We start from the raw sequence: 11,465 nt of genomic DNA on the forward strand, positions 1-11,465 counted from the left end.
TCCCGGGCGGCAAGGGGCTTCTATCTCTCTCATCCTCCCGAGCGGGATGCGGTTCCCTCGCGTATACTCCGCACCCCAGGGGCACCCGACGCCCCCAAAAACATTGTTCCTCGACAGCCGCCGGGGCTGAGTCACTGGTCCGCTCGGGCGGGGCCTCATGTGGGCACGTGGCGGCGCCCCGCCCGCCCTCTTCTGACCTCTGGCCTGCCGCACCCCCTACCCCGGGGTGGAAAAATCCCTGGAGGGAGCGGCCCGAGATAAGGGGGGAGGGGCGACATAGGGGGAGGGATTCTGGGCTGGGGGCAGTAAGGCAGTATAGGCGGGGGCGGAGAAGGGAGGTGGGTTGAGGTCCGCGGGGTGAGTCACCCGGCGCAGGCTGCTCTGGCGCCGGCGGGAGGGGCCTCCGAGTCGGGGGCGAGGAGCCGAGGCGCCCCCGGAACCTTGCCTGCCAGCCCGACGGCCCGATCCTTGGCGTGCCTCCCTTTCCTGGCCAGGCTGCAGCCAGAACTCAGGACAGACCCCACACTCCCCTCAGATCTGCCAACGCGGAGAGAGTTACTGAATGCAGAAACCCACTTCCCTGCAATGCTACTAGCGGACTGCCGGGCTAGCTCCGGGCGTTCAGATACTCAAGGCCACCCCCTCCTCTCGTCCATTCATTTTGTTCGCTGCTGATTCAACGTCATTCGGTGGTGATCTGGGACCGCGCCCTGAAGCACCGGCAGCCAGTGGGGATAGGGGCTCCTGACGGGCAGTCTACACGCTGGGCGATAAGTGCTGTCCCAGCGCTATCTGTAGGGAGCCGCGCCAGTCTAAATTCGTCTCCCTGCCCCCTCTTCCACCCCTTTTGCTGGCCCAGATTGGGTAGGATGGGATGGAGCAGGGAGAGGCCGCTATGAGGACCCTGAGAGGTGAGACCCTCTCACCTTCTTAATGGGGGGTTCGATTTTAGACTTCAGAGCTTGCTCATAAACCCTTGGCTCCTTCCCCCACTGAAGGCAGAGGCAGCCCCTGCCCGCCAAGTGAGCTGAGCATGTGTGGATGTCAATCCTGCAGCCCCTCTTCTAGGCCCCCTCCCCAGCCCTGCAGGGCTCAGGTTACCCCTGGCCTTTCCTAAATGGCACTAGTTCCTCTTTAACCTTTACAAAAGGGGAATATAATCCTGGGGAGGGGAGAGACCCCCCCTTTTGAAGCCCCTCCCCTGCTCCTTCCCAGGGGTGGAATTAAAAGTAGGGACTTTTATTGGGAACAGAAAGAAAGGACGGGTAGTCATTAACCTTTGGGAAGGGGGCTTTAGGCTGTAGTGGGCACTTGGCTACCAGCCGCTTGTCGAGGGGGAGGATGGAGAGGAAGAGAGGCGGGGCTGGCTGGGGGACAGCGTGGCTGGGGATAAATGCCCAACCTGAGAGGGGGTGAGGTGACACTGTCCCAGCTGCCACCTAGACTCGGAGCTCACCCCAAGCCCCCAGCGAAAACATCCCAGGTCTGGTGAATCTTCCAGCCCCAGGGCATGGGAATGAGGGTGGTGCTGGCTTGGAGAAGACGGGGGAAATGTCAGCTTTTTTTCCCTCCTGGGATTGGAGGTGCTTAAGAAAGAAGGTGATTTGGAGCAAACAGGATGGGGGTGTACAAGGATAGGGAAATGAGGATGCGAAGAAAGGCAGGCAGAGATGGATTGAGATGGTAGCTACAGTTGGGGCCAGTTGGAGAATTTGCACCCCCGCCCGCCCCAGTATCTGAAGAAGGCTGAGGAGCAGGAACATGAGAAACAGAATAACGAAAAAGGATTTTAGAGCTAGAAAGCCACGGAGAACAGAATGCTTGACCAGAAGGGTGGAGGGAGAAGGCATAAATGCAACTTTGCAGGAGACGGGGTTCAGAGAGTGGTGGAATCCCAGGAGTTATAAAGGAGAGACTCCTGGATTCTTAGCATGGGGGTGGGGGGTGGAATAAGAGCTTTCTGAGTGGGGGAGGGGCTGCGCCAGCCTCTATGATCTGTGACCTTTTTGTGGGTATTTTTAGCTCCAGCACCTGCCTTCTTCGGGTGGGGAAGGCTCTTAAAGGGCAAGGGATTTCGGGTTCCTTAAGGGATCAACTGTCCACACTCACTCAAGCCTCTTGTCCTGCAGCCATGGCCATGCAGAAAATCTTTGCCCGGGAAATCCTGGACTCCAGGGGCAACCCCACTGTGGAGGTGGACTTGTACACTGCAAAGGGTAACACAGGCCCATTAAATTGGTTTGCCTTGGAAGACCCCAACACTATCTGGCCTTTGCCCCCCAGCTGTTCCATATCCTCACCTTCCTCTGAGATTCCCTTCCCCAGAGTTCTTCCCAGGCCTTCCTCTTCCAACCTGGTTCCCCTGCGGGGAGAAGTACGAGTCTATCTGCCCTGCCTTTTGCCCCTGGTCTCAGAGAGGACACCTTGGCCCTTTGGGGGTGGATGGGACTTTCTGTGATCTTCCAATTGATCCTGCCCCAGGCCGATTCCGAGCAGCTGTTCCCAGCGGAGCTTCCACAGGTATCTATGAAGCTCTGGAACTAAGAGATGGAGACAAATCTCGCTACCTGGGCAAAGGTGAGGAAAGATCAATACTGGAGGAGCCTTGTGGGAGTGGTTTCAGGACATGGGCACACAACGTCTGTGTGGAGTAGAGATCTGGAACCCAAAGCTGTTTTGAGGAGCTGGGATCCGCAGTGAGAGACCTGATTGGATAGGAGATCTGAATCTCCTCCCATCTCTCTAGGGGTCCTGAAGGCTGTGGAACACATCAATAAGACTCTAGGCCCCGCTCTGCTGGAAAAGGCAAGTGGGAGGAGCCTGCTCCCCTTAACCCCTCCCCAGACCCCTGCCACCTCACCCCATATGGCAACTGTCATTCTCCCCAAAATACCTGTACTTCTTTCTCCTGTACATGCCCTGACTCTTGACAAACCTGACGTTTGCTCTCCCTCCTCAAACCTGCCCTTCTAGAAATTAAGCGTTGTGGATCAAGAAAAAGTTGACAAATTTATGATTGAGCTAGATGGGACCGAGAATAAATGTGAGTGAAGGGCTAGAGGTAGGGGAAGGGACGGGATGTGGAAGGATTGGGGGAGCGACCATGGGGCTGAGATCTGGTTAGGATTATTTCTGTGTTCCACAGTTCGGGGCACACCGTAGCTAGATGGACTTTTATTCATTCCACAGGCATTTCCTGATGCCTGCCCTCTGCCAGGCTTGGGCCAGGCTGTGGACACAGATATGAAGCTGACACATTCTCCTGGGGTGGGGGCACCTCAGGCTGCCAGGGAGAGAGCTGTTAAATTCTTAATGACCACTGGTTTGGAGTTCTGGATTCTTCTTGGGGTGACCAGAGGGGACGTTCTAGAAGATGACCCCAAACCCTGGGGGAGAAGCTCTCACCCTTTCTTGTGCTTGCCTCCTTCAGCCAAGTTTGGGGCCAATGCCATCCTGGGCGTGTCCCTGGCTGTGTGCAAGGCTGGAGCAGCAGAGAAGGGGGTCCCGCTCTACAGACACATTGCAGATCTTGCTGGGAACCCGGACCTGGTCCTCCCAGTCCCTGTGAGTGCAAGTGCCCTGCCAGATCCTACAGTGACAGAATTACCCCTGCCATCAAGAAGTACCTTCCAGATCCAGCGCCAAAGGAACGGTTTTCTGAAATGGAACCTCTCCTGCTGCGGTCCCGCCCCTCCCTCTTTCCCACAATCCAAACCTTTCCTTAAAGCCTCTCTGCTTCTTTCCCTTAACATAACCCGGTTCCTTCACATTCCAACCCTAGGCTCAATAACTCTAGCTTCTCATTCTGCCCTTTACCCCAACCTCCAAATCAGATCGAGTTTCTTCATGGCAAGGATTTTGGCATTTCTTCTTATCTAATCCTTATTAAACCACATTCCCTCTTTATGGAAACCGTTTGAATTTAATCTCAATAATAATGTTACCATTTATTGTTACTTACTAGGCAGATTGTGTAAGCCTGAGCTCTGGAGACAACCTGCTGGGTTTGGATCCTGGTTTTCCCCATTTGCTAGCTGTGTGATCTTTGGCAAGTTATTTAACCTCTCTGTGCCTCAGGTTCCTCATCTGTAGAGTGGAAGATAATAGTACTTAGTTTATAAGGTTGTTTTGAGAATGAAATGAGCTAATAGAATATATGTAAAACACTTAGTGTAGTGCCTGGCTTCTAGTGCCATATCAGTGTTAGCTATTTTTCACCAGGCACATGCTAGGAACTTTACATTCCATTTCTCTAATTTTCAGCAAAAAATCCTGCCGGGAAGCAGGCGGTATCCCCATTATGGAAATGAGGAAAGAGCCTCTGAGGAGTAAAATTACTGATCCTAGATCAGTCAGCTAGTAAGTAGGGACGCCAGGATTCCACCTGGACCCCCGGGCCCCGTCCCAGGTGTGAACACCCTTTCTACCTCTCAGGCCTTCAATGTGATCAATGGGGGCTCCCACGCTGGAAACAAGCTGGCCATGCAGGAGTTCATGATTCTGCCCGTGGGAGCCAGCTCCTTCAAGGAAGCCATGCGCATTGGTGCCGAGGTCTACCACCACCTCAAGGGGGTCATCAAGGCCAAGTATGGGAAGGACGCCACCAATGTGGGAGACGAGGGCGGCTTCGCACCCAACATCCTGGAGAATAATGAGGGTCAGTATGAGCACTCTGAGGGGCAGAACCCCTGGGTCTTCACAGAGGAAGGGGCTGCAGAGAAGGTTACACCGGAACCTCAGGGCCTCTCTTGCCCCTCTCCCAGCCCTGGAGCTGCTGAAGACGGCCATCCAGGCAGCTGGCTACCCGGACAAGGTGGTGATTGGCATGGATGTGGCGGCGTCTGAGTTCTTCCGCAGTGGGAAGTACGATCTTGACTTCAAGTCACCTGATGACCCCGCACGGCACATCACTGGGCAGCAGCTGGGGGAGCTGTACAAGAGCTTCATTAAGAACTATCCTGGTGAGATCCCCAGGTGTTCCAGTGCACCTGAGTACCCAGCAACTGCCCAAAATACTGACTTCAGAGCCTCCATTGCCACCAACTTGGTCCTTCCAATCCTCAGCACCATCGCAATCCCCATCCAAACTCCTCTGACCTGTCACCCCTTCATGAGGCCCTCAGATCTTTAACACGACTCTGCCCCCACCCCCCACCAGTGGTCTCCATCGAGGACCCCTTTGATCAGGATGACTGGGCGACTTGGACCTCGTTCCTGTCTGGAGTGGACATCCAGATCGTGGGCGATGACCTCACAGTGACCAACCCCAAGCGGATTGCGCAGGCTGTTGAGAAGAAGGCCTGCAATTGCCTGCTGCTAAAGGTCAACCAGATCGGCTCGGTGACCGAATCCATCCAGGCGTGAGTGTCTTCTGGTCTTGGGGTACACCATAGCTTCCCTCCACCCCACGTCTGCCCACTCCAGCTGCAGTCCTGCCCACAAACTCCAAGTCTGCCTTTCCCCTGCCTCCTGACCCACCCCCACCCTCCTAACTGACCCTTCACCTGACGCCAAGAGCTTTGCCATTGTAACCTGCCATGCCCACCAGCACCCCACACCATTCTTCTCTCCCAGATTCTGCCCTTTCCACCAGCATCTCAGGAGCCCAAGTTCAAGATCAGGAATCTCTCCTTCTCTCCTACTTTCCAAAGAACTTAGTCATCACCCTCCCGGCAAACTGCCCACTCTTGAAAACAGAAAAGCCCCACCCAGCTGTTGGCTTTCCCACTGAGGCGGTCCCTTTAGGTCTTATCAAGTGTCCTCTCTCCCCAGCTGCAAACTGGCTCAGTCTAATGGCTGGGGGGTGATGGTGAGCCACCGCTCTGGGGAGACTGAGGACACATTCATTGCCGACCTCGTGGTGGGGCTCTGCACAGGACAGGTACTCTTGGCTCTCTGCAAGTTTTGTTGGGGTCCCCAGCCTCCTGCCCAAGTTGAATGCTACCACAGGCTGCTCCCTCGGGGCCAGACCCAATCCCTCCTCTCCAGCCTTGTGCCACCCTTGGAATCCCTCTTCCCTCCTCAGATCAAGACTGGTGCCCCTTGCCGCTCAGAGCGTCTGGCTAAATACAACCAGCTCATGAGGTACAGTGGGGGCAGTGGCCATGGGCATGAGGCATTGAGGGCTCTTGGATTGGAGGGGCACAGCTCTGACTCGGTCTGCTTTCTAGGATTGAGGAGGCGCTCGGGGACAAGGCTGTCTTTGCTGGACGCAAATTCCGTAATCCAAAGGCCAAATGAGGAGCGAGAGGTCCCAGGACCCCACAAGACAGACCTAGGCCTTCAAGCCCTTCTTCCTGAAATAAAGGCTGGAGCCAACCAAGACAGTGCTGTGCTCCTTTGTGGGAGGGAGGGGATGCTGGTCTGGCTGGTAAGACAGGACGTGGGGCAAGAAAGGGAGCACGACTACAACCTGCTGGGACGAGGCAGAAGAGAGGGACTAGTCAGAGGGGAAGTTGGGCTGGATTTACAACAAAGTTCACATTTTAGAAGGAGGCTGGGGGAAGCAGGTGCCACATGTGAAATGAAGCAGGAGACACTGATGGAACATGGAACCAGCTCCTGGACCTAGGTTCTGACATCACCGTGAGGGGGAAGTTGGATCAGATCTGCCAATAAGTTGTAGTACGCGATCTGCAGAGCACAGCAGTGCGGAGGGTGAGAGTGAAAACCAGAGCAGCTCCCACTTCTGTGGAGCTCGAAGGCAGGAAGGGCTCTAAATATTTGTCATATATATTGACCTGTGTAATCTTTCAAACAGTCCTATTAGATTGTTACCATTATTAGCCCCATTTTAGGGGTGAGGAAACTGAGGCACAAGAACATTGAATACCTCACCCAACATAACAGAGTTAGTAACTGGCAGAACGAGGATCCAAATCTAGAATATTCGGCTCTAACAATTGTGCTCTTAAATTAGTATCTCTTATGAAAGTGCTAGTATTTGGCCATCTTTGGCGTACACAAAACAATTTTATACTGCTCAAGCTAAAATTATTTCTCTTCCTCTCCAGGACCCACCTTTCTCTGTTCAAACAAACCAAGACATGGGTTAAACAGTGTTTATTGAATGTAAAGTAACCCCAGCCCCATGGGGAAGAAAGTTCCAAGGAGAACAGAGAATACAGATTAAATACCCACCTGTGCATTCTCTCTCTCTCTCTCTCTCTCTCTCTCTCTCTCTCTCTCTCTCTCTCTCTCTCTCTCTCTCTCTCTCTCTCTCTCTCTCTCTCTCTCTCTCTCTCTCTCTCTCTCTCTCTCTCTCTCTCTCTCTCTCTCTCCCTCTCTCTCTCACATGCACACATACATCTCCAAGCTCTAACAGTGACAAATCAAACACCTGCCTCCTTCAGCCTGAGTGGTGGCTGTTAGGAGGTGGTTCAGAGCTGGGACTCCAGGATGGGTTCCAACAGCAGCAGCCTTCTCCCTCCCTGCCCCCTGCCCCGTCCCAGGGAGCTGGGATGCCTAGGAAGTAGGGGGCAACTCTTCCCCGCTCTGCCGCAGACGCTTCTTGGCTCGGATCTCATTCATGGCCTCCTCTATGGAGCGTGTGTCCCTCTTGTTGGCCACAGGCACTGGGGGCAGAGGGGAGGGTGGGAGGGCCTAGGATCCCCATGCTTCAACAGGTCCCTTCCCCTGCCCCCATCCAGTGCTCCTCTCCCATGCCCTCCCCAGCCCACGGTGGCCTCACCACAGCCGTAGGTCTTGTTGGCCTGTAGCATATGGGCCGCATCCTTGGCTGCCCCCTTGCCAATGAGGTGGCTGTACTTGTCCTTGTAGTCGCTGGCGGGGCTTATCACCACAGGTCCCCGCTGGGCTGCCTCCTCTTCCTGCCTCTGGGCCAGCTCCTAGGGGTGCAAAGGTGGGGTGCGTGTGCTCAGGGGCCTGACCCCAACCCCACCCAGTGGAGGACTGCAGCGCTCCCGGGACTGCCAGGCAAAACTCACCTTCAGCTTCCGTTTCTCCTCAGCCTTCTGGGGGTCCCACTCCTCGCCACGACGATAGGAGTCCAGCTCTTCATCCGAGGGTGCAAACTCCTGGGGAAGAAGGGATGTTGGGGTCAAGTTTCCAATACACGTTTTATTTCATTTTTCTCTCCATGGGGGTACAGGCTGAAAAGCAGAGAGAGAGTGGGGGAACTCAGGCCTTTCACCTTTTTGAAGATCATGACATAGCGACAGTCATCATCTTCCCCGAAGGAGAAGGATGTCAGTCCAGCCACTTCCACTACATCGTGTCTGGGAAGGGAGGGGAGAGGGGAAAAATATGTAGAGCCACCAGGGGACCGAGTATCCTCGTCTTGTGGATTCCCCTGCTGGCCCTTTCATGCCACCCTGGCCACCCCTAGCCCAAGACACTCACAGTATGCTCCTCTCTATCTTGTTCATCGGCTGAAACTTTTTCTTGATCTGCCCACTGTCTTGGATGAAATCTGACACCTCTTTTTCCATCTTGGGAGAGGAAAATGGGAAGAAGGTATGAGATGATGGCTCTGCCCCAATATCCCTCTTCCCAGCTAGGCCAACAAACCGTCGCCTCCCCACACCTTTCCCAGCCGCCATGCCATGGGCTTTCAGACTTCACCTCTCTTGGGACATTTAAAAAAAACAAAACTGGGTTCTAATTCTAACTTATTGGAAGTCCTTCCTGAGGCTGCCTTTAATCTCTCGTTATTCTCACCCTTTTACGAAACTCCACTTTCTGTTGTTTCTCTTGCTCCTGTAGTTTCTTCAGGCGGGCAGCCTGCTCTGGGGGTGAGAAAGGCAGCATGAGGCCCGGAGTGGAAGCATGGGTGGAGAGAGTTTGCAAGGCTTTGGAGGAGGTCTGGTGACCACTGGGAGGTATCAGGCTGGGCAGGGAGGATTACTGTTTATTCACCAAGCATTTGTCGATATTTACTCTATACTTGGCACTGTGCTAGGCCCTGGAGCACAAAGATAATTAAGACATAGCTTTGCCCTTCAGGAGCTCACAGTTAGTGAGAGTAGCAAAGATTAGAATCATACTTAACCTCACTTCCCAAGCTCACTGTGGAAACCAACTAACAAACATTTATTTAATGCCCACAATATACAAAGAACTATAAGGCACCTGGGAAGGTGAGGAGAACAGACTAAGCCCTAGCCTCAACTTTATCATCTCATTGTCTACATCGGAAAGGGGAACTTGTTTAACTTCCTATATTTTATAACATCCCCCCACTTCTCACTTCTATAGCAGGACAAAGCTGAAATGGCTAATCTGACACCCTTCTCCTTTGGGAGCATAGGTGTTCAAAGTGAACTCCTCACCCCTGAGTCTTAAATGTCCCCTCTCCTCTCTTCTGCCATTTCCAATCCTTGATATTCTTAAGGCCCACTTCTTCCACAGGATTTGAATCCTTCCAGCTGCACTGAACCTCTTCCCATTTCCCTAATCATTCCATGCCTTTGCACGTGATGTTCCTGCTGCTTGATATGCTTTTCCTCCTCTTGCAAACTTTGACATCCACCATGAGTCAGAGTTACTCACGTCTTCCTCTGGGGACCACACACATTTGGTTCAGACATCCACTATAGCATGTGCTGAGAACTAACACAAGGTAACTTTCTGTCTTCCCTACCAGACTCTGAGCTCCTAGGAGGCAGGGACCCTGTTCATCTCCTATCCAGTTAATCGCTGTAGTCCCAGAGCCTGATAATTTAGGAGCTCTCACCTCTCCGACCTCAAGGGCTCTGACCATAACTGCATCCCATTGTGGCCACTGATTGTTCGCTAACTGGTTTGTGAGTCTTCGGAGGAGGTGGCATAAGATTATGCTTAAGAATATAGGCTTAAAAGTCACACCTGGGTTTAAAACCCTGCCAATTAGTAACCAGGTGACCTCAGGCAAGTGACTAAACTCTGAACTTCAGCTTCCTAGTCTGACAGCTGCTGCTGGCGAACCCCACCTAGACAATCATGGTGAGCATGAAATAATTCCAGTTGCCGGTTCCCATTATGCTCCTTCCTTCCTCAGCTTTCAAATACACCTCTCTACCTGTAACACTGCTCCCTCTCTCATTTACTGAATCATCTATTCTTCAGATCTCAGGTCACTGAAGAGACCACTAGGTTGCTGCTCTCATAACAATTATTTTTTTTTCTGAGCACTTATCAAGTGGGTTATTAAATCTGTGTGATCCTTTCATCAATGCGCATTTCATCAGTGCTCTAGAGTGTGGGCTCTTGAGGGTACCCATGGCCCTTAGGAACCGTTCAGTAAACGTACATTTCGGTATTAAGGAGCACTTGATGAGCACTTTGAAGGCATCCGGCTTGCCCTGGTCACCCTCGGGCGGGTGGGGAGCCAGTGTCCGGGACGGGGCTTGTCTACGGTCTAGGTCCGCAGGGTTGGGAGCTGGGGTCTTCCCCAAGGCAGTCATTCATTCACACGTCACAGCACAAGCAACCCTAGGGAAACCTGCACCGCCTGGCCGGCAGCCGAACTAGAGCCAGCCAGCAGGGAAGTTACTTAGGGAGCACAGGCGGGGAGACTACAGCTAATCGGACCGGGCAGGAGCATTCTCATTTCTCCAATCAACATCACGATGCCCCCGGGCAGCTCGGGAATTTAAGGTTACAGAAGGGCTGGAGGAAGGCAGGAGAGACCGGGTTAAATCTAGTAGAAGGTATATAAAGGCACCAAAAGAAACCAGCAACCAACTGGAGATGCTGGGATGGGGTGGCCCAGAGAAAGGTCTAACACGACTTAATAGGTAGACCTTTAAGTTGAGATGGCCAATAGAGGTGAAAGGATTGTGGATGGGCGTATCCTGAACCCAATCAGAATGGGGTTGGGCTGTGGGACACAGCAGCTAGGAGCGGCGGAACACGCCCTCCTGCGACCCGAAGGCGGGCTGAGGAACACCAAGAGGTTGGGTGGGGTAGGAGGCACCCTGCCAATCAGAGCACGCCAGCAGCGGACAGGCAGGCCCATCGGCAAATGGAAAACAAGGACTGCGGGAGAGGGAAGAAGCTGGCGCTAGGCTTCAGGTAGCCAATCACCGTCCGCTACGAAAGGTGGGCGGGTCGGCAGCCCTTTTAGGGATTCTGGGGGTCTCGGAAGGGGCCGCTGAAGGGTCTTTCAAGGTTGAAGAGGCAGCATCGTCCATGAGGGAAGAGTGCGGTCCTGAGAACCGGGTGAAGAAAGGCGGATGTGAATTTGGGATCCTCACCTCGGGCCTTGCGCCGAGTCTCCTGGTCACCGAGGCTGGGTGGCTTCTCCATGGAGCTCAGGATGGAGCCCAGTAGGTCCGCCATCTTGGGAGTGACTGAGAGGGGGCGGCGCGTCTTAAAGGGAAGGGCGAAATGCCTTTAAGGCCGGAAACACGTCGGAGGTGGAAAACCGCGCACCCGCCCCGCCGCGCTCTTCCGGCCCAGAACCCACAGCAGCCTCTCGCCGGCTGAGGCCCCGCCCCGCCCGTCCCCGCCCCCCCCTCGCAGAG

General features: G+C 53.9%; 2 protein-coding genes across 5 annotated transcripts; one reads left to right on the plus strand and one right to left on the minus strand.

The window, feature by feature from the left end:
- Positions 1–334: 334 nt before the first annotated feature.
- On the plus strand, positions 335–6,322 carry ENO3 (enolase 3). 3 transcript variants are annotated; one of them, XM_019715087.2, is made up of 12 exons: positions 335–911; positions 2,130–2,216; positions 2,482–2,577; positions 2,747–2,805; positions 2,974–3,043; positions 3,431–3,564; positions 4,435–4,657; positions 4,764–4,961; positions 5,159–5,360; positions 5,773–5,881; positions 6,026–6,084; positions 6,171–6,322. In XM_019715087.2, exons 1-12 carry the CDS (start codon positions 875–877, stop codon positions 6,238–6,240), a joined length of 1,344 nt encoding a protein of 447 aa, XP_019570646.1. In that variant the 5' UTR covers positions 335–874; the 3' UTR covers positions 6,241–6,322. The 3 variants fall into 3 exon arrangements, with proteins under 3 accessions (XP_019570646.1, XP_019570647.1, XP_088658096.1); XM_019715088.3 differs by lacking the exon at positions 335–911 and adding an exon at positions 1,347–1,483; XM_088801970.1 differs by lacking the exon at positions 335–911 and adding an exon at positions 1,379–1,478 and having other exon boundaries at positions 2,127–2,216.
- Positions 6,323–7,216: 894 nt separating this feature from the next.
- SPAG7 (sperm associated antigen 7) lies at positions 7,217–11,371 on the minus strand. 2 transcript variants are annotated; one of them, XM_088801974.1, is made up of 9 exons: positions 11,196–11,371; positions 10,348–10,357; positions 9,695–9,767; positions 8,680–8,745; positions 8,362–8,450; positions 8,153–8,237; positions 7,947–8,036; positions 7,691–7,847; positions 7,295–7,574 (listed from the first exon to the last, which is right to left on the minus strand). In XM_088801974.1, exons 1-9 carry the CDS (start codon positions 11,278–11,280, stop codon positions 7,465–7,467), a joined length of 765 nt encoding a protein of 254 aa, XP_088658100.1. In that variant the 5' UTR covers positions 11,281–11,371; the 3' UTR covers positions 7,295–7,464. The 2 variants fall into 2 exon arrangements, with proteins under 2 accessions (XP_019570648.1, XP_088658100.1); XM_019715089.3 differs by lacking the exons at positions 9,695–9,767; positions 10,348–10,357 and having other exon boundaries at positions 7,217–7,574; positions 8,680–8,747; positions 11,196–11,362.
- Positions 11,372–11,465: the final 94 nt, after the last annotated feature.

Source organism: Rhinolophus sinicus, chromosome 12, assembly GCF_057876585.1.
Source record: "Rhinolophus sinicus isolate RSI-liver-muscle chromosome 12, RSI-T2T, whole genome shotgun sequence".
NCBI classification, from domain to species: domain Eukaryota; kingdom Metazoa; phylum Chordata; class Mammalia; order Chiroptera; family Rhinolophidae; genus Rhinolophus; species Rhinolophus sinicus.